The 26,758-nt window shown below is 37.7% G+C and overlaps 1 protein-coding gene across 2 annotated transcripts in view; it reads right to left on the reverse strand.

The window, feature by feature from the left end:
• The window catches only part of LOC134224223 (6-phosphogluconate dehydrogenase, decarboxylating), a 342,849-nt gene that overhangs the window by 21,364 nt on the left and 294,727 nt on the right, over window positions 1–26,758 (reverse strand). The window contains exon 1 of one of the 2 annotated variants that reach the window (XM_062703534.1): window positions 13,419–13,711. The exons of the other annotated variant lie outside the window; for it this stretch is intronic. Coding sequence (XP_062559518.1) covers window positions 13,419–13,429 — 11 coding nt within the window. The 5' untranslated portion in view covers window positions 13,430–13,711. Of the gene's footprint in view, window positions 1–13,418; window positions 13,712–26,758 lie in introns of those variants that run through there. 2 annotated transcript variants of the gene reach the window in all.

A 26,758-nucleotide genomic window follows, 5' to 3' on the forward strand; every position in this document is an offset into this window, starting at 1 on the left:
GAACTGGTATACATTCGTATGCTCTTCCTTTGATGATTAGTGTTCACTTAATATAATAACTTTTACCACAAACTTAGTAAATTTAATATAAAGTAACAGGTCAACGTTTCTTCTATTGGCATAGCAATTTCTATTATCAGCAATGATTTTGCTCCCTTCAGCAACTAGACATGGAAGTAGAAAACTAGTAATGTATTGGTGCCAGATGCTGGTTGTTTATATCCTCTAGTAGTAAAATTCATTCATAATAATCGGAAGCACGCTCATCTCGCTTCACTCAATTTTGGAAGAAATTTTATTAATTATCAAAACTGGCTACAAAACATGAATTTTAGCCTTGGCATCAATTTTACATATGTCACGTGGAAGATAGGCAAAAACATTTAAACACATTGTAAAACAAATTTTACCCCTTATGCGGCCAACAAAAAACAGACGTGAATGGCAGATACGGCACCCGTGTACCCAGATATTGACAATTTCATAACTTTTACCATTTTTAAACTATTTGAATAATGTTGGCCATTTTGGAGAAGGGAACTTACATACTTTTCGTCCGCTGCCAAGATTTACATCTTTTGTCTTTTGTGATGCCTTAGAGTCTTCACGCGTAAGCAAAAGTCTATCAACCAGTTTCAAATATACAACTTGCTCTTTACGGTCCTTAAATTTGAAGGCCCTTACATGATATGTTTGTTTCATCAAAATAATCATGGGGGTTGTGTACAACGACGTAAACTATGTAAAACCAAATCTATACACATAAGATTGAGCTGGAGCCACCTTATTCGTACACTACGTTTCACAGTCGCATAATTGATATTACCCTAAAAGTAGGCAATTATTTATGGTTGAAATGCGCTATGTAGGAACGGGAATGGTTATGATTTTTTTGATGAGCTTGGAAAGTATTAAAGTTGCAAAAGGAAAACGGTTCTGTCAGCCACATAAAGCTTAAAATACTACGGTGTGGCTATCACTTTTGATATAATTCATGGTCTGAGTAAAAATCTGAATTCTGCGTAAGCATTTGTATTCTAACACTTTTTTAAAATAAATGCCAACGCCGGATATTTTGTTCGTAGTTTTGCTAAAATCAAATCACATGGAATTGTGCGTGGTATTTTTTTAGCGTGTGTTTGATATGCTCACAAACACATTCCCTCGCTCTATTCCGAAGTGCGCTGCTGCCAAAGAAAACGAACAGTCCCAATTTTATTTAGTGAAACATAGAGCAAATATTGGATAAATTTGCTATTTGTGCTGATAATCAAGTGGTAATAATGTGTAAAAAGTAGTTTACGTACCTAATTTGTCGTATCATGCACGATAAAGAGAAGACACAGGCGATCCAAAAAAGTAAGTAACAGTTTGCTTTTCGTCTGCTGCTTTCTTGGGCGATGCAATACTGGCAGGAATTTCGTGGGTGCAAATTTGTTTCGGTGATTAATTCGTCAAATCTTGCTACTTTTACACAAACAACTTATTCAAATGAAAGCCTAGACTTGAAATTGTGTGATTGAATCAAATTTATGTTCATAAATAGTGTATGTTTGCTGGAAAACGCAAATATTGTTGAGGGTGCCAACAAATGTCGCACCCTGCCAAAGCCGTATTCTACCCTATATAGAAAGGCAAAACTTTTTTCACGCTAATCACGTAATAATCAAACACAGGAGATTTAAAATAACTAATACAAACGGTAAAAATATATCTCCGTCGTTTTTTAATGAATTATAACTGAAAATCCTTCTTCCCCACAAAACTTACGATCTGTTCGTAAAAAAACTTCTCTCAAATTGACATTTCAATTTTTTTATGGCCCAAATTAATCTGGGGTTTTACAATGTTATGAAAACTCATATGTGAATATGTACGTTATGTGGAAGATAATGATTTGGAAAATGTATTGGAGGTAACCACTTTCCCTTCGATGGGACTCGAACCCATGACCCTACAGTACGCTAGACTGGTGCTTTAACCAACTAAGCTACGAAGGACCTCCGTCGGCCTTCGCAACCTAGCGGCTACTGAACGAGCTCGAAATTCCCAAATTGGACGCATAGTCAAATCACTCACAATTCGAACACGTCCAGGTTCGAATCCCATCGAAGGGAAAGTGGTTACCTCCAATACATTTTCGAAATCAATATCTTCCACATAACGTACATATTCACATATGACTTTTCATAACATTGTAAATTAACGTCCAAGTCGGGTCCAAGTCCCCGGAAATAGGCAATTAACTTTGATTGAACTCATCTGGGGTGTTACTAGGAAACAAATAAAGCAACTACATGGGAAATAATAAGTAGAGCTCTTGTTAATAAATAGAAAAAATATTATTTGTTGGTGGCAATATAGTTGCCAATGCCTTATAAAGAGTTAAACCAAGAATTACCTATGATTCGTTGGTCTGCTGACCAAACACGCTAACTTTCACCTACATTGACTTAGTAAAATTGTATTGCCCTCTCTTTTCTCCCCCACGGAAATTTTACTCAAAAGCGGGACTAACTCAAAACTATGAGTTGTCCTGCTTTTAACGGAAATTGAGTTAAATTTCCGTGGGAAGAAAAGAGAAAGCAATACAACTTTTCATCAGTCACTGAGAAGTTAGACTGGAATGGAAAGACTGCTTTGAGGATCGGAAGATCCGAAAACTCCCTAGTAATAAACAATTAAGATTGAAAGGAGAAAAAATACAATTTTAATCGACTTTTCAATGTAATTGGCCCTAGATACATGGTTGAATGGAGAATCCAAACTTCGTTCAAGATCGATAACGTTTTACAGACAAACCTCCATGAGATGATATTGAAAAGACCATCGACTAATGGAAACATCGCGATGCGGAATAAAAAATCCTTGGAAAGCTCTTTGGACCATCACAGTATCCCAGAAAATATATTTTAATATGGAATAATTTGCTTCCATGAGTCGATATCGAGTCATAGCACATCGACTCATGGAGGTTTGATATACTGACGGTTCAAAATTGAACAACCATGTGGGAGCAGGAGTTACTGATCCTGGGATAGATAAATCGATTCCCATAGTTGGCCATTCGTATTTCAAGCGGAAGTGCATGCAGTTCTAGACTGTTCTGTAATATGTTTGTGTAGAAATTACATACACTCAAATATATGCAGGATGTCATACAGCCAAGCAGCTTTGAATGCAATAAAGTCGGCAACATGTACTTCAAAACAAGTTACTCCAAAAATTGTCTTGTCGCAATCAATTTAACCTATATTGGGTTCCATCCAGGACACTGTGGAATAGATGGTAACGTAAAACCCGAAATGGTGGCGAGACTCGGCTCATCAAGTCAGTTTACAGGACCAGGAGCTTTTTCTAGCTTATCAAATTTCTCTTCATATGGAGATGAAGGCATGGGAATCTATGAAAATAGAAACCAATTTTAGGAACGCAACTAATGCTAGGCAATCGAGACGATTTATTAGGGGCGATTCTAATATGACGTCCACTACTTTTCTGGATTTCTAGACCCCCTCCCCCCCCTCTGTCACGCTTATTTGTATACCTAGTACATGTACTGTCACAAAATCTTAGACCCCCTCCCCCCCTAAAACCTGTGACATCATTTTTGAACGACCCCTTACTCCAAATAAGGCTATCTGACGTTTTATTATCTTTCTCTTGCACGCACATGGAAAGGATGGGATTTGTTTTGTTTCGCCTGGATACGGCAGTGGCGGGTAGGAAACCAACCACTGTATCTGATTCATTATCTTAAAGAGACCTAAGCAAGTATACGCCGGTTCTCATTAGAGGTCATTGTCCGAATTGATATCATTCAAAGCTCATAGGAAAACCTCGAAATGATATGTGTCGTTTCTGTGACACAGAAAAAGAAGAGTCGGAACATTTGTTATGCCGTTGTCCGGCAAATTTACAAACAAGACAACAGTTCTTCACCAAGGGCAAAGACTAATTAGCCTTTGACCAAGGGGCTTATAGAACCTTATAGAACCACTTGAGAGAACGAAGTGTGCCTTGAATACGTTCGGTCGTGAATTTTGACGCGCTGTGAAAATTCAAATATTTTTGTGCCCCACGTTTCGACCAGATCCGGTGAGTTTGTTATGGTGTAAATCGTAAGGAGTGATGCTCACGGTGGTTTGTCCAGAGTTGAAATAGATTTTGTGAGAGAACATGCGAGATAGCATGAGGGTTCGATCAGCGTTATTTTGCGGCTAGTCAACACGAAACCCTACCTTTTTTGCAGTGATAGCGTGGTAGTGCCCAGTAACAGCAGTGTTCATTGCATTCTGTAGGATAGGAGCTACCTAGGTTTCATAATGCTTTGATTTTACAAATTTACGTTTTTACGTTTTATCGATTCGATTTTATGAAAGTACGTTAAATTTCCAATGGAAAAGGAGCACATCATTTTTTTCTAAGTGCAGCCGTTTCTGAGATACAACGGTTTGAAGATAAAACAGACCGATTTTTAGATGTCCAGTCTTTTTCGAATGTTTTTCAAATCTATTTAACATAGAATCAAATGTTACTGAAATCATCGATATTTATTGTCCAAGATGCTAGTAATGGGGCAGTGGATGGCCATTTTCATGCTAAGGGGCCCTCCTTAGCCGTGCGGCTACAAAGCAAGACCATGCTGAGGATGGCTGGGTTCGGTTCCCGGTGCCGGTCTAGGCAATTTTCGGATTGGAAATTGTCTCGACTTCCCTGGGCATAAAAGTATCATCGTGCTAGCCTCATGATATACGAATGCAAAAATGGTAACCAGGCTTAGAAACCTCGCAGTTAATAACTGTGGAAGTTGTTGATGAAGAATGTGTATAGCCGCCAGACATTCTAAATACCCACGCTCCTCTAATGTGAACGTGTACTATACACATGTGGAAGTGTTGGCTTGACAAATGGATTGCGAGTGATTTGACTATGCGTCCAATTTGGGAATCTCGAGCTCATTCAGTAGCCACTAGGTTGCGAAGGCCGACGGAGGTCCTTCGTAGCTTAGTTGGATAAAGCACCAGTCTAACGTTTCCCATCGAAGGGAAAGTGGTTACCTCCAATACATTTATCAAATCAATATCTTCCGCATAATGTACATATTCACATATGAGTTTCACAACATTGTAAATTAATGTCCAAGTCGGGTGGTTTTAATTCCCGGAAATAGGCAATTAACTTTGATCGGATTGTGGAAGTACTTAATGAACACTAAGCTGCGAGGCGGCTCTGTCCCAGTGTGGGGATGTAATGCCAATAAGAAGAAGAAGAAGAAGGGTTGTGGGAGACAATATCAAATAATTTATTCTCCGAAATACAACCTCAGGGTCAACTATTTTGGGAAAGAATCTTTCAACCATACTAATATTTGACATATGTTACAGCGGAAGGCTTTTATTCAATATTGCACATCAGGATGGACAAATATTGAAAATAAATTCGAAAATCCTTGTACCAAACAAATAGAAGAGGACAAGTTTGGATTTTTCAACCTTTTGGTATTGGTTGCAGTGTGTATTTACTATGTTTTGCGCTTATATGAATTAAGAAATAAAGCCAGGAGTTACAATTGTTAAGTCCTAACAGTGAATTTTCTTGAAAACTACTGCCGATTTTGTATTTTTCAAATCTATCTTTTGATTTCAACACGGGTCATTCAACAATGACGTATAAAGTTTAAGGGGAACAGTTTAATTTATAATTGATGCTGATTCAAATTTTATTGTCTCCAGACTATGATTAATCATTCTCTTCCTCTCGTGCTAGTCAGGGCTGCCCAACGTACGGCCCGCGGGCCGGATGCGGCCCTTGACTCCATTTTTGTGGCCCGCGGCGTGTATGAAAATATTCTTTATAAGGTACACTGGGGGAAGTGGAAAAGGAAAAATCGATAGTGCATGTTTGAATTAGTGTAAAACCAGTTTAAATGATTAAAATGCATTCAATCAAAATGGGCTATCAAAAACAGTCAATTTTGCACCAACTGTGCGGTAATTCATACCATTTTGGTCGCTTGAAATTTATGGAAATAAATTTTAAAATTAGGAGTTGTTTTTCCACTTACCCTAGTGGGATGGGGTAAGTGGAAAACCCATGTTGCCTTGACCTTCAATAGTGATGAGTAGTTACATATAACTAAAATCAATACGATAATTGCTCTGAGTATCTTTGGTGGAATAATTGCATTACCTTAACGGAATAGATCCTCAAGGAATTCTCGTAATAGCTAGGGGAGGAATGGTTTTGCCTTCTCGGTCACTAAGTGTACGTAAAGTCTATATGTTCGCCCCAAAGATGAACATTTTAAAGGAAAAATGGGACTTATAGGGTGAAAAACTAATCAACTTAGTATAACGAATTGAGATGATGTCTGTATGTGCGTATTTGTATTTACGTGTGTGCGCAAAACACGTACAAAATTATCAGCTATTCTTAAGCACTTGTCCTTAACCGATTTGTTCGCAAAAAAATGCATTCAACGGTGAAACTTGTTAGGAATAAAAATTAATGTGAATTATACAATATATTCACCTATCAGTGCTATTTTTAACTTTCTTATATATTTTTTTTCATATGTAAAACATGTGAAAGGCATAAGTACCGATAGGTGGATTAATCAGGCATTTTCTCATTTATATGAGTCCAATCACCACTGGAATCACAATGATAACAAAGAAGGAACATATTAAGATTCACAGCTATCGAAATAAACCCTGGATGGACGAAAAAATTGCGTAATTAAAACATTATCCACTTCCCCCGCAGTGTTTGATACCTGGGGTAAGTGTAAAATTTTTGAATTATTTGCTTTCTTGGTACAAACCACTACCAATTGAATGGGATAAGTTTAATTTTATTGTAATGGTCACCTGTGATATAAATTTACTTGAAAAAAGAACAACTGGTGCAAATAAGAATTAATTTTATGAATGCAAATATCAATTTATCGCGAAACCTAAAATTACAGTTCAAGCGATAACCGTGTTAGTGTATGTGTTATACAATTTTCAACATAGTATTAGTGTGAGCATCGAAGTATAACATTGACATTGCATGATGCTATGATGTGGTAAAAACTGTAAAGTATGTACAATTCCAATTTTTCGAGTCAATTTTTACACTTACCCCCTTTTTCCACTTCCCCCAGTGTACCTTAACAGGCCCGAAAGCTTTTCTACCTGACTCGAGAAGCTTCTTCTCAATATTTATTAATGAATACCGTTACAGTAGGTTATTACTGAATAAAAAATAAAATCTGGGCAAGCACGGAGTCGAATAATGCAGCACGGGCCAGTTTTGCTGTTAATGAGATTTTGACAATACGGATGATGAAACCTTTTCCGAACAGAACTTGTTAAAAAAAAATACAATCGGCTGTTGGTGACATTGTGTGCTTTAAAGAAAAAGCAATCAATTGTTAATCAGCAACAAAAGTTAATTTCTGATATTTATCTGCACTTTGCAGATAGAATTGTGTGTCGAAAACTGATAAATTTCTCTCGACTCGAAGCCTTTCGACAGTAGTTTTCAGAACACAGTTTATCAACATCGTTTACTGATGTGAATAATGCAGCTGGAATGTTTCAAATGTTATCTTCATACAACAAATACAACAACGAGCTCAAATCTAAATTTCAGAAAGACACATCTCTTGTAAGATATTCTTGGTGAACAACTCTTATCAAGAATGAAAGCAGTAAAAAGTAATTGTTGATCTTCATTGTGCTTGCAAAATTCGATCACCGATTGTGAAACCAATATGCGTCGAGTATCGGAAAGAAGTCAACAATTCCATGTCCCGTAATAAGCATAACACAAAAATATTGTTCAAACGCAATAATATCGTGTTTATAGATTTTCTATAAGAAATTAGACGTTCTGTAAAACTAAATGCCATTCTAAAAAAAAGTGTTTTATTTTAGTTATTTTGAAAATGCCTAAAATTATGTACCGAAGATTTTCTGGCCCGCCAACAAGTGGTCAATCTGAAAATTGGCCCGTGGCTTGAAAAGGTTGGGCAGGCTTGTGCTAGTAGCTAACTATAACACGCAATCGTTGCACGAATATTTATTTTTTGTTAGAATATTACATATCATTATCTGAAATCAATTTATTTACGTTCCGGGAATTACCTGCCTTTTCCTATTTTTTTATTTTTTTTTTCATTTTGCTCATCTTGACTCATTGTGCAGAGGTTCATATTAATCTTCCGCTATAACATAGGGTAAATCACTACTTGGGCCTATGGACCCGGTTCCCGGCTCACTACACAGAAAACTAATGATTTATACTGTTTGGAAGCCGTAGCTTTATGATTGATAATTTTTAAAAAGTCTCCCATTTATTTTTCACAATATTCAATATCTTTCAATCACTTGTTTTACTCCTAATTGATCCAATTGTAGAAAATAAAAATGTAGATTTCAAAATCTCACTCTCCGATGCCACACCACTGAGCCGGAGTGATTCTTTCCACTTTTACAAAACGGTATCATCAAATAAACACCTACCTGAAAATCGTCCTAGTGCTCGTTACAATCATTGCTTCAAGCTTTTAATCACCACACCATAATGCTCCACACACGCACTTCAATCTAATCACTAGAACGTATCACTAGAACTTATATAAACATAATTAGAATACATTTAAAATGTATTCTCAAACCGAACAAAAAATCACCTCGGCCCAAAAACTTCTAGCCGCACCGTGCTGCCAAAAGGCCAGGAGAATGAAAATGATCCTTCATCGTTGATAGGAAAACTGTTTAATATGTTGACGCTATCATGTTATTTATAATTTTCTCGATTTCAAAAGGTGAAAAAAATATTGTTTTTAAGTATTTGGAAAAAAAATGGATGAGTAAATATATCTTCTCAACCAAATAAAAATGATTATGAATGATACCATCTGGCATCTTGTTGTCGTGGAACGTGCATATTTTTGTTTACGTCGCATTTTCTACCGTCCCGAGAGAGAATGAGAGAGAAATGTTGAGAGATTGAGTGAAATTTTGCTTAGGCCGGGAACTGGTTTTTGTGATATGCCGAATGGAAATCGCTATGACTGAAATGAGTGCTGCACCTCGTTAATTTAAATCAAATAAAAGCTTTCTTGAACGATATTTAGCACGAATAGCTATTTTTTAAACAGAAGTGAACCCCAATGCAGTATTATACAGCCCACAAAATTCAGGAAAAGTTGCTTCCTGTCATAAATATCAATGGAATAATGCAGTCGTACGCATGTTAGGCCGGGAATGGGGTAAGAAACCCTATATTGAAGTATTGTTGACTCATTCATTCATAAAAAATATGACTCTAAGTGTGTGTTTAAAAAAAAACAAAATATTTAGTTTTTACAAAGTAATTTTTATCACATATAATCAGAGCCGTAGCGTGGACTCCCAGCGCCCTTGGCGAAATCGTTATCGGGTGCCCCTTACTTTCATTGCATGTTCAAATCAAATACCTTTATTGCGTGGTTGATTTAATAAATGTTTGCTTGGCTAATTCATCTCTGAAAACTTTATGAATTCGTTAAGCCTCAATAACCTGCATATGTTTCAATAGGTAGGAAGTTAGTATTATTAAGAAAGCCAGAACATTTCTAAAAATCCCTGTTCTAGAAATTTGATGATTTTTTGAAAGATTTAATAAACCTACGTAAGTAAAAAAAAACTAGATTGAGTAGTACGTGTGTTACCGACCAAACATCCAAACTTCCTTATTATGAATTCACACACTAGTGGATCAAGCTAGGCCAATAAAATTCATCTCTCAAGTGTGCCGGTTAGTGGCTGGATCACTATCGGGCGTAGTCGCATCAAAAACAATCCTGTTCTGGCCTTTGGAATCGCCCTTAGACCTTGGTTGGTGGTTTGAAAGAATTACTGGACTTTGAATTTCAGCTTTGGAGAACTCAACTATATTCAACTTTGGAGGTATTTGGTAGAAGGTAGGAATCAGGGGACTGAAGAGAAGGCCAATACACCTACCCACCATTCATTCAATATGACGTACAATGTTTTTATTTTAATTTTGTTTAATTCATGATAACAAAACTTCGGAATTATCGACGAGCTTTTTTTCGACATAAAGAAGCCATACAAACACAAAACGGCTCGATGTACCTCAACTAATTGCAAGTTTTCGCCAGGAGAAGTTAATTGCCGATAATTGGCACTAACTGCGTACGAACCAATCACCCAAAATGAGCGCTGCATTCGGGTATACTACCCAGAAACAGGGTACCAAAAACAGAAGTACCAAAAACGATGTTGGGTAGAGTGTCATTGTACCGCGGATGACAGGCGTTTCACCCTCCTGGTAGGAATAGCGATTTGACCAAGACGTATCAAGAAAAAACTAACTCTGGATCAATTCGGATCGAGATACATCAATTCCTGGAGTGGGTCTATCGGTAGTTTGGTGGCATTGGTTGACGTGATTAGGCTAATAAATTTCATGTTCGAAGTAGATCAACTGCCATCATTACTGAAATCCCTGGATACATATTCTCGTATTCAGCATGTCTTTAAATAAGTGCCTTGTTTAATGCTTTACCAGATTATATAGACCCAAAATAAAAAATCAAATTAAAAATATCATCGAATATACAACGGCTTTGCTTGCTTTTTCACCATCATATGTGTCTGGTTTAAAGGAATCGAAAATGTCACTGAATCAAATGCGATCATCATGGTCCATTTGTAAACCTCAAATAGTTTGCCTGCATAAAATGAGAGAATTTATTTTACAAATATAACAAACTCCCTGACAATACTTCCGAGTATATATTTTTTGAAAACGAACAAAATTATACCCCTTTTTTACAGTCTACTCTCTGTTTCGCTTTTGGCGTATTGAAGTCCTAATCTAGGGCTTCTTGGAAACTTGTTCCATTCTTCTTTTCAGTTGTATTTCCTGTTCCTTGCTATTTTCACTTTCTTTTCCATCAGGTAAATGATAAAGAAAAGTCAGTGAAGATGCTCCCTGAGCCTACGTTCTGATTCCTGTATCAGTTATTTATGGAAAGGGGCCTTTTGAAAATCAGTAAAACGGTTGGTTACGGTTGTAGGGTAAATGATGTATTTTGGACCACCCTTACTCAGTGGTCCAAAATATGAGCCGTCGAACTGGTGGTCCAAAATACCTCCCTTACCCTAGTCCTCGATGGAATCTGTTAAAAGCTTGAATCTGATACACTTTTAACCGGTGAGTTTGAGAAGACACCAAGGTTTTCCACACGGTTTGATTTTAGCCGATTGAGACCTTCGGCATCAATAAAACAATGAATTAACTCCACCAAAAAATTCACAAAAAATCTATTAAAATTTAAGTGGAATCCAACCGTGTAACAACAATCTTGATGAGATTTTTCATAATTTCTCATATGGCTTGCTGACGTTTGATCATCTGTCTCTTGCAACAGAAAAGATAATATTTGTTTTCATCAGGAAACGCTTCCGAAGCGTTTGAAACAAAACAAATCCTATCCTTCCTGTGCGCGTGCAAGAGAAAGATGACTAAACGACAGCAAGCCTTATAGTGCAGTATTCTGGATTTCGGCGCCCCCCTAAAGCCCGGCGCCCTTGGCGGGGGCCAACCTGGCCAACCACACGCTACGGCGCTGCATATAATGCCACCATGTAAATGACCAACCACTGCTACAATACTTACATTTTGATCAATAAATTTCGACGATAGCAGTAAATTTTGATTCAATGGTAAATATATTCGAGAAAAATTCGAAAAATACTTGAAAGTTGAAATAAAAAAATATTGCTTTTTATCTTCAAACTGTTGTATCTCAGAAACGGTTGCACTTGAAAAAAAAATGATGTATACCTTTTCCATTGGAAATTTAACGTACTTTCATAAAATTGAATCGATAAAAACGTAAAAATAATATTCGAACCATTTTTTAAAAACAAACTAATTTAAAAAAATTATAACTTTTTTGTCCATCATTTCTCCATCATGACCCATAGTGCAAAATAATACATATATTATCTGCTACAACATATCAAAAAATAAAAAAATATTGAAAAAATCGTTTTTGAGAAAATCGATTTTTAAGTTTTATTTTCAATGTTTGAAATATCAGGGAAATCAAAAAATACAAATATAAATCGACCTTCGGTTTTACAGAGCTCAGCTAGAAAAACAAAGAGAAAATATTATTTATAATAGATCAAAAAATAGTAGCAGTAATGAAAATACCCGACGAGGAAAAATAATTATCGTACATACGAATGTAAAAATGATAACTTGACTTAGAAACCTTCCTGTTAATAACTGTCTTCTCTATATCATAAGTGGTTCTTTGGCATGTTTTATGTCCAACGTACATTAAGCCTATCGTTTGTTATGTCAAAAATTCATTATACCTAACGTATTTATGCACAACATACAGATGCGGTTCTCTTCATTTTTGAATGCAAGCATTAAATAGAATAGCAATTCTTTATTATTGCATTCATTCAAATCATATAAATTGGTTAAGTCAGCTTTGAGAGTATTGAGGTAAATTAGTAATGTTTACAAAGTTTTCTTCTATAGACTTGTCTAATAAATATTCAATACATAGTAATTATTAATTGAATAACACTACATATATTAGCGTATTGATGGCTATTCCTTCCATGTCTTGATTGCACATTTAAATATAATTAGTGTGTTCGATGCAATAAATATATAAAACAATTTAAATAATTTTGACTTGGTATATACGCTCAAAGTAAGTAGTTGTAATTTTCTAATTTTCAATTATTCTTTTTTTCTGTTATTGAAAGCCCATCTTCTGTGCTCTAAGATCGAGTACTGGTCGAAAGACAGTGAAGGTCGTAGGTAAGATCATGTCAATGATCAGAAACTGGTTCATTAGTTTAACCACGTGCTAGAACTTGTTTTTGTTTATACTTGTGTTCATATTATTTTCACTAAATCCATCAATTTTCCAGTTCCAAATATTACCATGCCAAACCCACGACCTATTGCAGGCAAGCTATACATTTCTGCTAACGACTGGAGAATGTTTAACCTTCACCTAGTCGTATGCACCGACCGATGCTCACCATCATCATGACACCCAACACCTATCCAAGCATATGACGACTAACGATCGACGTCGCTCAATACCGCGATAGAGTAGTATCACCGAATGACGAAAGTAAACTTTCAACAGCACAGAAAAAAATCACATAAGACATTGTTGACTTTACAAACTATTATGAAGGGAAAACTGTATATTCGTTACGTTGTGCGAGGGGCCAATTCAAGTGCAACCTCTAAATGACTGGCAGAAATTTGACCCAGACTTCGCCTTCTGCAGTGTAGTCTAAATAAGAACACTGCACTGATTGATCACATTTCACACGATATCTACCTATCTATAACTAGCGGAGGACACTTACGGTTGGGCCATACTGGAGTACTTTTGGGTGATAAATTGTACAAATTTGGAGAAAATGTTGTAGGCTGCAATGCAACGTAGCGTAACACGACTATGGACACTTAATTTCGAGGTAAACACGAAGTCGGATACACTGCGTACTGTTGTGAGGAAAAGTTTCCTGTTTAGGTGGATCGCGATAACCGCGGCGCGCGAAAGACTTGCGAAACGGAGCACACTCAAGCGATGACTGCGACTGGACGTCGTACGATACGTGCCTCGAACCGCGACCGTCTCAATAAATGTGGCGATTATGTGGTGTTCGCATTTGATAGTGTGGTCGCGGTTTGTTTTACTTGCTCTTGAATTCAACCGGCTCCAGTTTCTATTCAGTTAAGTTTGTGTGAGGTGAGATACGATTGGCCATAGTACAAAACAGTGTTTGTGTTGATTGTTCACTTATCCTCACTAGACTTATCCAGAATGAGTAATTAATTGTCCTCTTTTTATTTGTCTCAACTAAAAATGTAAAAAAGGTTCAAGGGGATTTTTCGAACGAACTTTTTGGATAAATTCATGAAACATTATCTGGATGATGATTCTGGAGAAATTTTCAAAGCAACTCTTGAACTAAATTCCCAAAGTATTCTCGAGAAGACGTATGATGATGACTGACTGCAATCCCAATCCTTTAAGGTATTTTTGGCTTGTTGTCTTAATTCCAGATTCAAAACAAAGTTTTGTTTTACTTCCCCCCGGATTTTCGAAGGAATTCACGGAGAAATTCCTAAAAGAATTACCGAAGTAGTCTTTCTGAAGTTCCTGAAGTAACTTTTTCAAGAGTTTCTGATGTAATTTCTGTTAAAATCTATAAATTTCCAATAGGTATTTGTTTGTTTAATTCTATTGAAAATTCTTTCCTTCAAAAATTCGTGTAGATTTTTTAAAAATCTATTCAGGTTGCTCCTTAGAACTTCCTTCCAGAATTCATTCGGAAATACATTTGGAAATTTCTCCAGGAAATTCTTCTAAAATACCTCCAGAAATTCTATCGGCAATATGGGAACGGTTCAACACTTCATCCCATAGCTCCTATTTCCATCCCATCAAAAACAAAGCAATAAAAAAGAATTTGATTTGTTTCTTATTTTTGTGATTTTGTTCACCAGTGCTTGTAGGCAAAAAGAAGCGACGAGAATGGCGTTGTGAGATGAATATATGTTCAGTGAGATGGAAAATGGAACAGTTCCCCTATCTCCAGGAATAATTTATAAAATTCCCCTATAGGTATTTGTTGTACAGTAGTTCAGCCCTGCCGTCCTTCTTAGTCACACTTGGTCGACAACTAAGAAGCTTTGCCCAAATCCAAAAAATTCTATTAGTCTCTTTAGGCTATATGTGTGCATGTGAGCGTGTATGTGTGTACAAAAAATAGTGTACCGTACGGTCGAACACCTTTACAGTCTCCTTAAAATGCTCCCACAGGTGCGGATTCGCACTGCTTCCGCCCACATGGCTCTCAATTATGCACTGTTGGTTACTATAAACCACCACCCCCACCCCCAACCCAAAATTTTGCGCTCCCGCAGGTGCGGATTCGCACTGCTGCCGCCCACATGGGTCTCAATGATGCACTGTTGGTTACTATCAGGGTTCATAATGCTCACTCAATCTCAGGAGCACATGATTTTCCCTCACGAAAGTATTCGGGGAGAAATCGGTTTTCGGGAAAGAAAAACAGCCTGGAGAGTGATAACAATTTTTCGCTCACTTCGATTGCCGCCAAACGTTGGTTTGCTCTTTTTCTTTCATATTCGAGTATTTTCGTGGCATCATCAATGAAAATGGTAGTAGCTTATGTGGAACAAATAACTTAAGGTTTTCATACAGATAGCGTGGTGGTGTGGCTAAAGTAAGCGCATCCCCACTGCTATTGTTGTTACTATTCAGGGTTCGAATCTCGGCGCGGCCATACAATTTTGTAATTGTTCTGCGATAATTCTCGCGAAAAGTGACTGAGAGGTGAAAGTAATGAAACGAAAAAGGATTTTCATCTAATAGGCAAGATTTTCGTTTATCTTCCAATGCTAATTCTAGAGAAAAGATTGATGGGTGAAAGATGATCCTCAACATAAACAACGAAACAAGATTTTCCCTTGGCCCAAAAAACGCTTACTTTGGTCTCATTGAAACGAAAAGTCGAAACCCTGGTTACTATAACACTATTGTTTTTACGGGCAGCAGGGACTATGTCCAAGGGCTTGACGATCCCTCCCCAGGCCATCTGCTAGTTGTGGGACTTGCCTAGGATGTGGTGGGGTTTGACAGTGGGCCCTGTTAAATTCCTATAAAAAGCTGCATGTATCCGCAAGTAGGCCCCACCAAAGCGACCGTGTGCCGCTCAAAGCTCACAAGCCCAAGTCCTGGTGTCAGGTGGGACACAAAACAGCCCTGACACGACGGCCCTCCGACGAGACAGGAGGTTTGCGCAGTCCCAATAAGCCGCATGGAAAACCAATAATTACGAATAAATGAAATGAATTTGAATCAATTTCTGAAGAACTTCCCGAAAAAAATTAAAATTAATGGAGAATGCTGTGAAGTTATTCCTGAGGAAAACGTACAGGAATTTCTTCCTAAAGTTACCAAAGAAGTTATTGAATTTTCGGAAGGTACATGTATCCGAAGGGGGAAATTCGAAAGAATTCCTAAGGAATTTTCTAAAGAATTCCTGGAGGATGTTCTTAAGTGATTCCTGAGAGTAATTTTGAAATAGTTGAAGAATGTCTTTGATTTTTTGGAGGAATATCTAGAGGAATTTCAAAATATATTTAATTTCTAAATTTATTTCCTAAGCAAATTTCGGAAGGAATTTCTAGAGGAATTTCCGAAAAAAGTCTTGACGGAATGTCCAAAGAAATTCTTGGAGTAATAATCTAAGACTTTGATATTTTCCAGAATTTTGGTCTAGAATTCCAAAAGAGTTTTTAGAGGAATTTCTAAAGGAATTTTGAAGAATACCTTAACGAATTTCGCGAGGTTTTCCTAAACAAATTTCTGAAAGATTACGTAGAAGAAATTCCCATTTATATAGTTAACATCTACACAGATAACACTGAATCAACAATTTGACGCCACAATACACGGTTCGAATACTCCGAGTGCTTGCAAGTCCTCCTCGAGCATTGTCCATGTTTCATGTCCGTAGAAGACTACCGGTCTTATCAGCGTCTTGTACATGACACATTTGGTGCGGTGGTGAATCTTTTTTTGACCGCAGTTTCTTCTGGAGCCCGTAGTAGGCCCGACTTCCGCCTTAGGTAGGTATTTCCTTTGAAATTCTTTTAGGAATTTCTCCGTAAATTCCTTTGAGAATTACTCCGGTCCATCAAAAAATGCTTCAGAAATTCTTTTATGGATTCCTCTGGAAATTCCTTTCAGAAATACCTTCAAAATTTTTTAGTTTATTTCCGAAAAAAGTTGAGGAATTCTTCAATGAATTTCTAAACGATACTTCTCCAAATATTCTTAGAAATTCTCGGAATTGGAAGTTTTTGGACATTTCATAGAATTCCTGGAGCTTCTACAATAAAGTATTAAACAGTCTAGACGATAGAATAAAATTAAAATTTCGTAATGTTTGAAAATGCCTGTATTTATTACTAAATCAGGCATTGCAATTTATCCCATCATTCGATCTTCTGAGCAAAGACACTGATGATATGCTGGGATATCGATCTTAGTTATCTATATGCTCAGTAAAAAGTGCAATGTTCGCCATGGAGAAAAGTTATTTCACTGCCTTTGTTGTAGCAACGCCCTCGCAACGTGAACAAACCCCGAACCGCGCTAGCTATCAGGATCATCATCAAATGCTCAAATGATATTGCAGTTTGCGTTGAGTTCGCCAAATGCACGAAGTTGCAGCAAACATGCAAAAGATCTTGCATACAGTGTTGCTGATTAATTCATCTTTCGAGAGGATTATATTATAATCGAAGTGGTAATGATTTGTCATTCTATTTAAGCAATATATAAATATGTGCCATTAAGCAAGATATGTGCCATCACAAATAACGGACTATACTTTCGCCTCTAATTCTATCATGAACATGTGCGTCTAAGTTTGGAAGATGATATTAGCATTTCCATATCAAAGAAAAGTGATTGAATAAGTGTCCTGGTTGATTTTAATATAAAAAGGTAGAGCGTAGAATTACATATAGTGCGATAGTGAATGCAAAATTTGATCATCAACATTTTATGCATGCCGAATGGCTAATAGCCGAAATAAAGGCAATTTACTGATGAAGTGCAATTTCAACATTAGCTGGCGAAATTGAATTTTTAAATAGTTAAATGCAAGCTCATACTTCGCAAGCTTCATACTTTGCGAGAGTTATGCGTGAAGAGATTTAGCGCGCTCTTGTATGAATCTCTGAAAATATGCCACGAATCAATAGAACTGTTTACGCTTGCCGAACAGCACTTTAGCAGGTTGAAATCGCTGTTATTTTGCCTGTCTTGGTACAGTGATCACCACGTCACTATCCAAGCCGTTCCTGGGTGGACGTTAGGCAGAATAACAGCGATTTCAACAATGTTTGTTCTCTCATATGGCCCTCTGCTAATCTTCAGTTTCTATTCATTTCACACTTGCCGCTCGCTTGCGGTGTCAATCGAATCTGTATCTTCATTACTTTCATCTACTCCCTTTCGCTTTGAGTAGTATAATTATCACCGAAAAAAGCCAATAAATTAATTTCGATAAAGTCACGCGGTGATCAAAGCTTTCCTAATTATCTCCAGAATCCGTTGTAAAACGGCTGAGTTATTGGCTCGTACTTCCTGACCTCTTTTCGTGACGGTCCCAAATCTGAAACTTTAGAATGAACCCCTATCTTTTTTTTTTTTTCAAATTCGTTTATTTATTAGGCTCAGTTGTGTATAACACTCTGCGGAGCCAGTATCATGTTTTGTAGTATTACAAAAATTGAACTTTAGAACAAAAACTATTCGTGATAAACCTCAATTTGGTCCACCCTTAAATTGTACGCTGTTGCTATCCTCATTTTGTCGTCTTCTATTATTAGTTTACGCTCGTGTTCATCCTCAATCCATTCGTACGTCGGTACACTGAACCGTCTCTTTCCGAGTGGTAGGTCCGGCGAGTGCAGAGTGGGACTGTTGTCTCTCTCGCTTGTAGAAGGGTTGAGCACATCGATTACTACATCTGATTCTGATGAATGCTGTTGCTTGGCTTTTGTTTTCTTTGCTTTCTGTATCAATTCCGTTTTGCACTGTTTATTGCCACTACACCCAGGTTTTTTTTACACGGTTTGGTTTTAGTCGTTTAAGACCTTCAGCATCAATGAAACAATAAGTTAACCCCACGAAAAAATTCACAAAAAATCAAAGAAAATTCAGGGGGTATTTGAAAAGCTGTGAAAATTCAGGTTACCCGAGAAATTAATGAATTCCAACCGTGTAAAAAAAAACCTGGGTGTATATTCAACAACGCTAATCCCGGTGGCTGTTTCGGTTTTCTTCTTTGCACCCTGCATCGTAGTGTCGGGTTTCACTATTGGCATCTGCTGTTTCGCACTCTGCTTTTCTTTAAGCACCGGGCAAACTTTTTTTACGTGTGCTTCAGATTTGCAAGTAAAACACTTAACTTTCATTCCATCGTAATGGACTCTACCTTTACGGTGATGGAAATAAAGCACCTCTGGAATTTCTTGTTCTATGTCCATGTAGAGTCCACGTACTCCAGTGAACATATTCAGCTGGTATTCCGCTGGAAATCTTTCGCGTACGGTACGTTTAACCTTGCCGAATTTGGACAATACAGCAGACACATCGCGATCTGGTATCTCCGGTGGCAAATCGTAAACCCGCACATAGCGAGAATTTCCTGCCACGGACATGCGAACCTGAACTTTCTTCCCATTTGTGTAATGGAAAGGAAGCATTTCACTATTGTTCTCCAAGGAGTACTGCATGGCATCTTCGGTTTTAAACCGAATGAAAACCGATTTTTCGTCGGAAATTTTGTATGCAGTTTCCATCTGCGATTGATCACCGGTTAGAGATTTCACAAAGCGGCCCATATCCGCCAGAGAAGGTTGAGCAGCATTCTCGGGGAAGAGAAATGCTAACGTGCTTTTAACCATTGCTTCACTGCACATTCCGACCGGTTGGTAAAATTACCGTACACGATTGAACAAAGCACCGAAAGCAAACGCGCGAGTGAACCAACAACGCGTCTGTTCACATAGAGATGTGATCGTCCACTGAACTCCTATCTTACCGTAGGATGTAATTATACGTCAAAAATAATATTGTCAAAATATCCAGGAAATGAAAGATAAGAAGCTATATTTTCACGTAGTTGAAATTTTAGCGATGCTCATTTTTTTGTGATAATATTGCTCTACCAAACACACCGGATTTTCTGGCATCAAATTTTGCGTTTCAAGTAAATAATTTCTGAGAACGATAAATTCTGAGCAGCAGATGTTTACTTTTCAAGCCTAAGAGGAACCGTAGGCTGCTGCTAGTGATTTTTCACCTATTTCATCCAACGCATATGCAAGTGTAACTCGAAGCTTCTCTAATGCTGGCGATATGAAGGACGACACTGTGCGGGATACGTGGAAATTTCAATGAAAAATTCCTCAAGTTAAAGGTACTCTACAACACGCATGACTGGATTAGGAATCAATGCACAGTGGGGAAAATCCGACCCAAAAAGGTACCTATTTATTGCGGCTACTTGCTGCGCCGGAAAAATACCTTTCCTAAAGGGAAAATCCACGACAAATCGAATGGTGCTATTTTCAATCGCCGGAAATTATGGGAATTGGCCGTTTTGCCCCATTTACTCTTAAAAATCATATTTTTTCTATGACAGCTACAATTTAAAATCGATTGCGGCTAACTATTTCTATGTTTTCTAATGCTAATTAAGTAGAAATTACGAGTGGTATCGATTCCGACCTTATACCATGACTGGAAGTGGCTGTTTTGCCCCATTTACCCCCGGAATCGTATTTTTTCTATGACAGCTCCGATATAAAATAAATTGCGGCTGTCTATTTCTATGTTTTTTTATGCTATGTCAGTAGAAAATACAAATGGTATGAATTTCGGCCTTGAAAAATGACTGGAAGTGGCTTTTTTACCCCATTTGCCCCCCCCCCATTTTTTCTATGACAACTACAATTTAAAATCGATTTCAGCTAACTATTTCTATGTTTTCTGATGCTTGGTCAGTAGAAAATACGAAGGTATCTATTCCGACCTTATACCATGACTGGAAGTGGCCGTTTTGCCCCAGTTACCCCTGAAATCGTATTTGTCTATGAAAGCTACAATTGAAAATGTATTTGTATTATGTATTTCTATGTTTTCTAATGTTAATTTGTAAGAAAATACGGTTGTTACATATTCCAGCCTTGGATCATGACTGCAAGTTGCCGTTTTGTCCCATTTGCCACTAAAAATCATTTTTTCAAGCACAGCTACTATTTGAAATCGATTGCGCCTTACTATTTCCATTTTAATTATTGAGAAGAGCGGAAAATCTTCCTGAAGTGTGAGGCTACTTTAAGCATCACAAAACATAGAATTAGCTAGCCGCTATAGATTTTAAGGAGTAAATGGGGCAAAACGGCTTCAGTCATGATTTAAGGCCGAAATATATGACAATTGTATTTTCTTTCAAATTAGCATCAGAAAACATAAAAATAATTAGCCACAATCGACTTAAAATTGTAACAGTCATATAAAAATATCGAAGTTTAATGGGGCAAATCAATTTCAAATTGTAGTTGTCAGAGAAAAATTCCAGGGGGTAAATGGGGCAAAACGACCAATTCCAGCCGTGGTATAAGGACGGAATAGATTCTACTCGGCCACTTCCAGTCATGATTCTAGGCCGAAATTAGCATCAGAAAACATAGAAATAATTAGCCGCAATCAATTTTAAATTGTAGCTTCCAGAAAAAAAAAATCGACAAAAAAAATGGGGCAGAATTGCCACTTCCAGTCATTTTTCAAGGCCGAAATTTATACCATTCGTATTTTCCACTAAACTAGCATAAAAAACATAGAAGTAATCAGCCGCATTTGATTTTAAATGGTAGCTGTCATAGAAAAATACAATTCCAGGGGTAAATGGGGCAAAACGGCCACTTCCAGTCATGGTATAAGGTCGGAATAGTTTACATTATTTTTCTACTTAATTAGTATTAGAAAACATAGAAACAGCTAGCAGTTAGTTAAATTGCAGCTGTCATAGAAAAAACCGATTTTCGTGGGTAAATGGGGCAAAATAGCCACTTCCAGTCATTTTTCATGGCCGGAATTTATACCATTTGTATTTTCTACTAAACTAGCATAAAAAACAAATAAATAGTCAGCCGAATATGAATTTAAATTGAAGCTGTCATAGAAAAATACGATTCCTGGGGTAAATGGGGCAAAACGGCCACTTCCAATCATGGTATAAGGTCGGAATATATACCATTAGTATTTTTTACTTAATATGCATTATAAAACAAAGAAATAGTTAGCCGCAATCGATTTTAAATTGTAGCTGTCATAGAAAAAATATGATTTTTAGGGGTAAATGGGGCAAAACGGCCAGTTCCCATAATTTCCGGCGAATGAAAATAGCACCATTCGATTTGTCATGGATTTTCCCTTTAGGAATGGTATTTTTCCGGCGCAGCAAGTAGCCGCAATAAATAGGTACCTTTTTGGGTCGCATTTTCCCCACTGTGCAATGGATGGAATTAATCAAGAACCTGTGGAGATATGACAGCAGACCTGGACCTATTTCAGCAACAAACCGATGTTGACCATCAAAGACTGGAGTCTTTGGTATTCAAATTAACCGTATGATGAAAGGGGAGGAATTACCACTGGAGATGTTTTGGATACCGCAATAAGTAAGCTAAAACACACAAGTTTAATTTATCTCGACATTAAGGTAAGTACGACGAAGTCATTTATATATTATACCTAATTGGGATAAGGGAGAAAGGGATATTATTTACCAGAATACTTCCGTACCAACCTTATTTGTTATGAATTAGGTAAACAACTTTCCTCTATTGTTTTTGCCTTTCTCGTACAACAAAGTTGTACCAGAAGGCTATAATTTCACTCCAAAAACCAAATTTTGATAGAAGGCTCGGAGACCCATAGTGTTATATACCAATCGACACAGCTCGAAAAACTGAGTACATGTCTGACTGTGTGTGTGTGTGTGTGTGTGTGTGTGTAGCCCCGGGAATTTTTTATTGTTAAACACGTTTCATATAGAAGGACTTGACCGATTCGAGTGCAACTAGTTTCATTCGACGGAGAAACTTTCCTAGTTGGACACTATTGTTTTTGTTTGCTAATATCTCATGCGGTTTGAATAATATTTCTATTTTTCTTTTATCAAATACGCTGTGTACATGCACATTTTAAATCATTAATCAATTTAGCCGTGACGCAATCCATTACTCTCATAGTTGAGTTATTTTTAAGCAGCGTGATATAATCGCATCAAAGCTATGAACCGCCTAAATGTAGGCAATTTACGTTGCATTTACCATACTAATTCGAATTCAACACATTGAATCGAGAAAGGCATAATCACCACTGGTGGATAAATTTGGGTTTTTAGAGGAAACATTGTTATTAGCATTATTATTCTTATGCATGTGCGCCTTTTTTGCTGTACCATAATTTATTTGAATATATATTCATACTAAATCAATTACATACAAAATTATACACGAATTAGATTCGCGTCATTATATATGAATTCGAATAATCAGTTATGTATGCACCCAATATACTTTATATAAGTTTCACATTTATATACTTTTGTATAATCATAATTTAAAATTTATTAATGTTTTTTTCAATAGCACTTTTTTGCAAATGATAGAGTAACCGTACTCTTAGTGGAGGTGGCACCAATGGTGAAGGTAGTGTGATTTTAACCTTCCGGGACTCGCTTAGTCACTCCTGAAGTCTCACCACCGTTGTGTAATAGAAGCATGTTTTTTCGCTAGTGTTGTACTTTTTACAACGGTGCGAATCCTCAATTGTTAATGAGATTTTTCAAAGTTATATACTTGACGATGGTTGTAGTTTATGCGTCGTGTTATGCTATTATATACAACTTACTCTCGAGTTTCGGTTGAGAACTGTTGAAAATAATGATTTTCCATAATAGAATTGACTCCCTTGTACCTATAGGTATATATATACTATATATAGTATATCAACTGTACCATAATTGTCGATTTTGTATATTTTTGGATAATGTAGCGTTAGCCACTTAGTGTTATAGATAAAAAAGATCGTGACCACAGTGCAGCCGGCAAGTTCTAAACACAAACGATACTTTTTACTGCCGATGTTATTATTTTATTATTATTGTTATTATTTTAAATTGTTTTCTTTATATTTTATTTTTCATCAATCAATGGTTTGGTTGGTCCAGTAAATAAATGTAAGGAACATCGAAATGGTAAGATACAACAACTATTTAAAAATATATGTATAATGAATTTAATTAAATGCGCGCTGGATTTAAAATATATTATATATATTTTGAATCCGGAAGTTTGATTATGATACCTTTATCCATTTGATAAACGGTAGCATAAACAGGCGGGGCTTACTGTTAGTGATAGTGACCTCGGAGTGGACATGAAATACCAGGCACTCTGAAATGGGCCACTGGAGCTGCAGTAGAACTAGCACTTTCTAACTCCCGGATTAAATCTGACTGTTTAAACAGACAGCTTACTTCCATAACATCACTGCCTGTGGGGGTTAGTTTGTACACACACAATATTGCTCTACCAAACACACCGTGAGCTGAGAGTTTCTCTCTCAAAAGAGCGAATATTCGTAAAACAAATACACCCAGGTTTTTTTTTACACGGTTTGGTCGTTTAAGACCTTCAGCGTCAATGAACCAATGAGTTAACCCCACGAAAAAATTCACAAAAAATCAAAGAAAATTCAGCGTGTATTTAAAAAGCTGTGAAAGTTCAGATTAACTGAGAAATTAATGAATTCCAACCGTGTAAAAAAAAAACCTGGGTGCTACTTTAGGGCCTGTAGTCAAGATAAAATTTTCAAAACGACTTATCTGCTTTTGTAAACAAAGATTCAAACGACGATTTGACGAATCTGATAGCTCTCCCACGCAAACCAACACCATCAACAGGTAGCGGAAACCTTCACCTACCTATTGGTGGTGTTGGTTTGCGTGGGAGAGCGATCAGATTAGTCAAATCATCGTTTGAATCTTTGTTTACAAAAGCAGATAAGTCGTTTTGAAAATTTTGTCTTGTAGTAAAGAACATCGGCTCTAACCCTTCATTTTGAACAGAAGCGCCACCGCCTCCATCCATCAGTTTCTTTTGTGCTTGACGTTGGCAAAACGAGACCATGGTCTTGTGTCGTCACGCAACATCGTCACCACCGACGGCCATGCCACGCCCCAACAGCAGCAACGACATCGGCACCGCCATTTTATTTTCAGGCTGGCATCCTCACACAACACGAAACGAATATGTGTCAAGTGCGTCGCTCGAAGCGAATCGAGGAAATATGGGCGTCATTTCTGACGTGGTTTGGACTCCCTTTCCCAAAAAACAAAACAAAAACTATTCTGTTCAGAACGACCAACAACTTGATTGATAAAATAGTTTGAATATTTCAGGCTTCTTCGAGAATTGTGAATGTTAAACTGTGACGAAAAACTAAAATGTTAAATTTGTTTCAAACAACAAATCGATGACGCGCAGACACGCATCGTTCAATTTGCGGACGCCCAATTTGTTGAAGACATTGTTTGTCGCTTGCGACAGAAAAAACGCGAAAACCGCCCTTCACATAATCGGATTGAAAAGATATTGTATCAGTGGCGTAGCCACGGGGGTGGTTTTGGGCATAAAACCCCCCCCAGAGACAAAATTTTTAGAACAAATTTTTTTTTGAAAAAAAAAAATTGTTCAGAAAACCCCCCCCCAGACCAATTTTCTGGCTACGCCACTGCATTGTATATATCTACATATAAGCTTCCCATTACTAATAATATTGATAATGTGTTGATAATTCGAGAAAAGAAGTTTACAACCGATGATGGTAACTTTGAAAGATTCCCTTTGTGGACCATAGGAAGATTATTTTAAAAGTCTAGACAAGACAGTTGGGCTGCGAAATGGTGAGTTGACATCCGGGAAGGGGCGCCTAACATAGCTCTGGTCCTCACAAGTTCCAATACTCACGCTTCCACGGGTCTTCCGATGACAATTGACCGCCAGCTAAGGGTTGCGTACTTAGCTGGTAGTGCAGCCTGGGCACTGTTGTCCTTCTGACATCAGCTAGAGTGAGAGGGTGCGTCCTGTGGGGTCTGCCTAGGATGTGGTGGGGTTCGACAGTGGGCTCTGTTGAACTTCTATAAAAAGCTGCATGTGTCCCCAAGCAGGCCCTATCAAAGCGACCGTGTGCCGCTCAAAGCGCACTAGCCTAGTCCTGGTGTTGGGTAGGACTTTAAACAAATTTGACTCGACTGATCGAGCGTCTGTCCACCAAGGAGGTGCGGCTCCAACAGCGTCTGTTCTGGCATCCAGCGGCTGAGTATGAAATGCTATTCCCCGGAAGCTATACTTAAGATGGCAGCCCCATCCCGGTGGATAGGGAACCTTGGGCCAACAACCTACTGTTCCCGAAATATCAATTTGTTCGAGAATCCGATAATGAAAGAATACGGACTGATTTTACGGCGACGACTCTTAGCGCGAAACAACGGACACGAATAGGAACATGGAACGTTTTAACCCTAGCCCAGCAGGGTAAATTGGCACAACTTGCCAATGAGGCACGCCGCATGAAGCTTGAGATCCTGGGACTGAGTGAAGTCCGTTGGCCAAACTTTGGAGAACACAGAACGCCGTCGGGACAAGTTCTGCTATACTCTGGTTTACGAGGTGAACACGCTCCCCGGCAACGCGGAGTTGGCTTTTTACTAAGCGCTCAGGCACACTCTGCGCTTATGAAGTGGGAACCTATAAGTGAAAGGATAATCGTTGCCAGATTTAGAACACTGGTCCGAAACCTTACTATAATCCAATGTTATGCGCCAACCGATGCTGCCGATCTGCAAGACAAAGAGAACTTTTACAGTCAACTCAATGCCGTCATAGATAGAATTCCGAAGGGTGATATCAAGATCTGTTTGGGCGACTTCAATGCGAAGATCGGATCCGACAACTCGAACCATGAGCGCATTATGGGACGCCATGGTCTCGGAGAAATGAGCGAAAACGGAGAGCTGTT

This window comes from Armigeres subalbatus, chromosome 3 (assembly GCF_024139115.2).
Source record: "Armigeres subalbatus isolate Guangzhou_Male chromosome 3, GZ_Asu_2, whole genome shotgun sequence".
In the NCBI taxonomy this organism is placed as follows: domain Eukaryota; kingdom Metazoa; phylum Arthropoda; class Insecta; order Diptera; family Culicidae; genus Armigeres; species Armigeres subalbatus.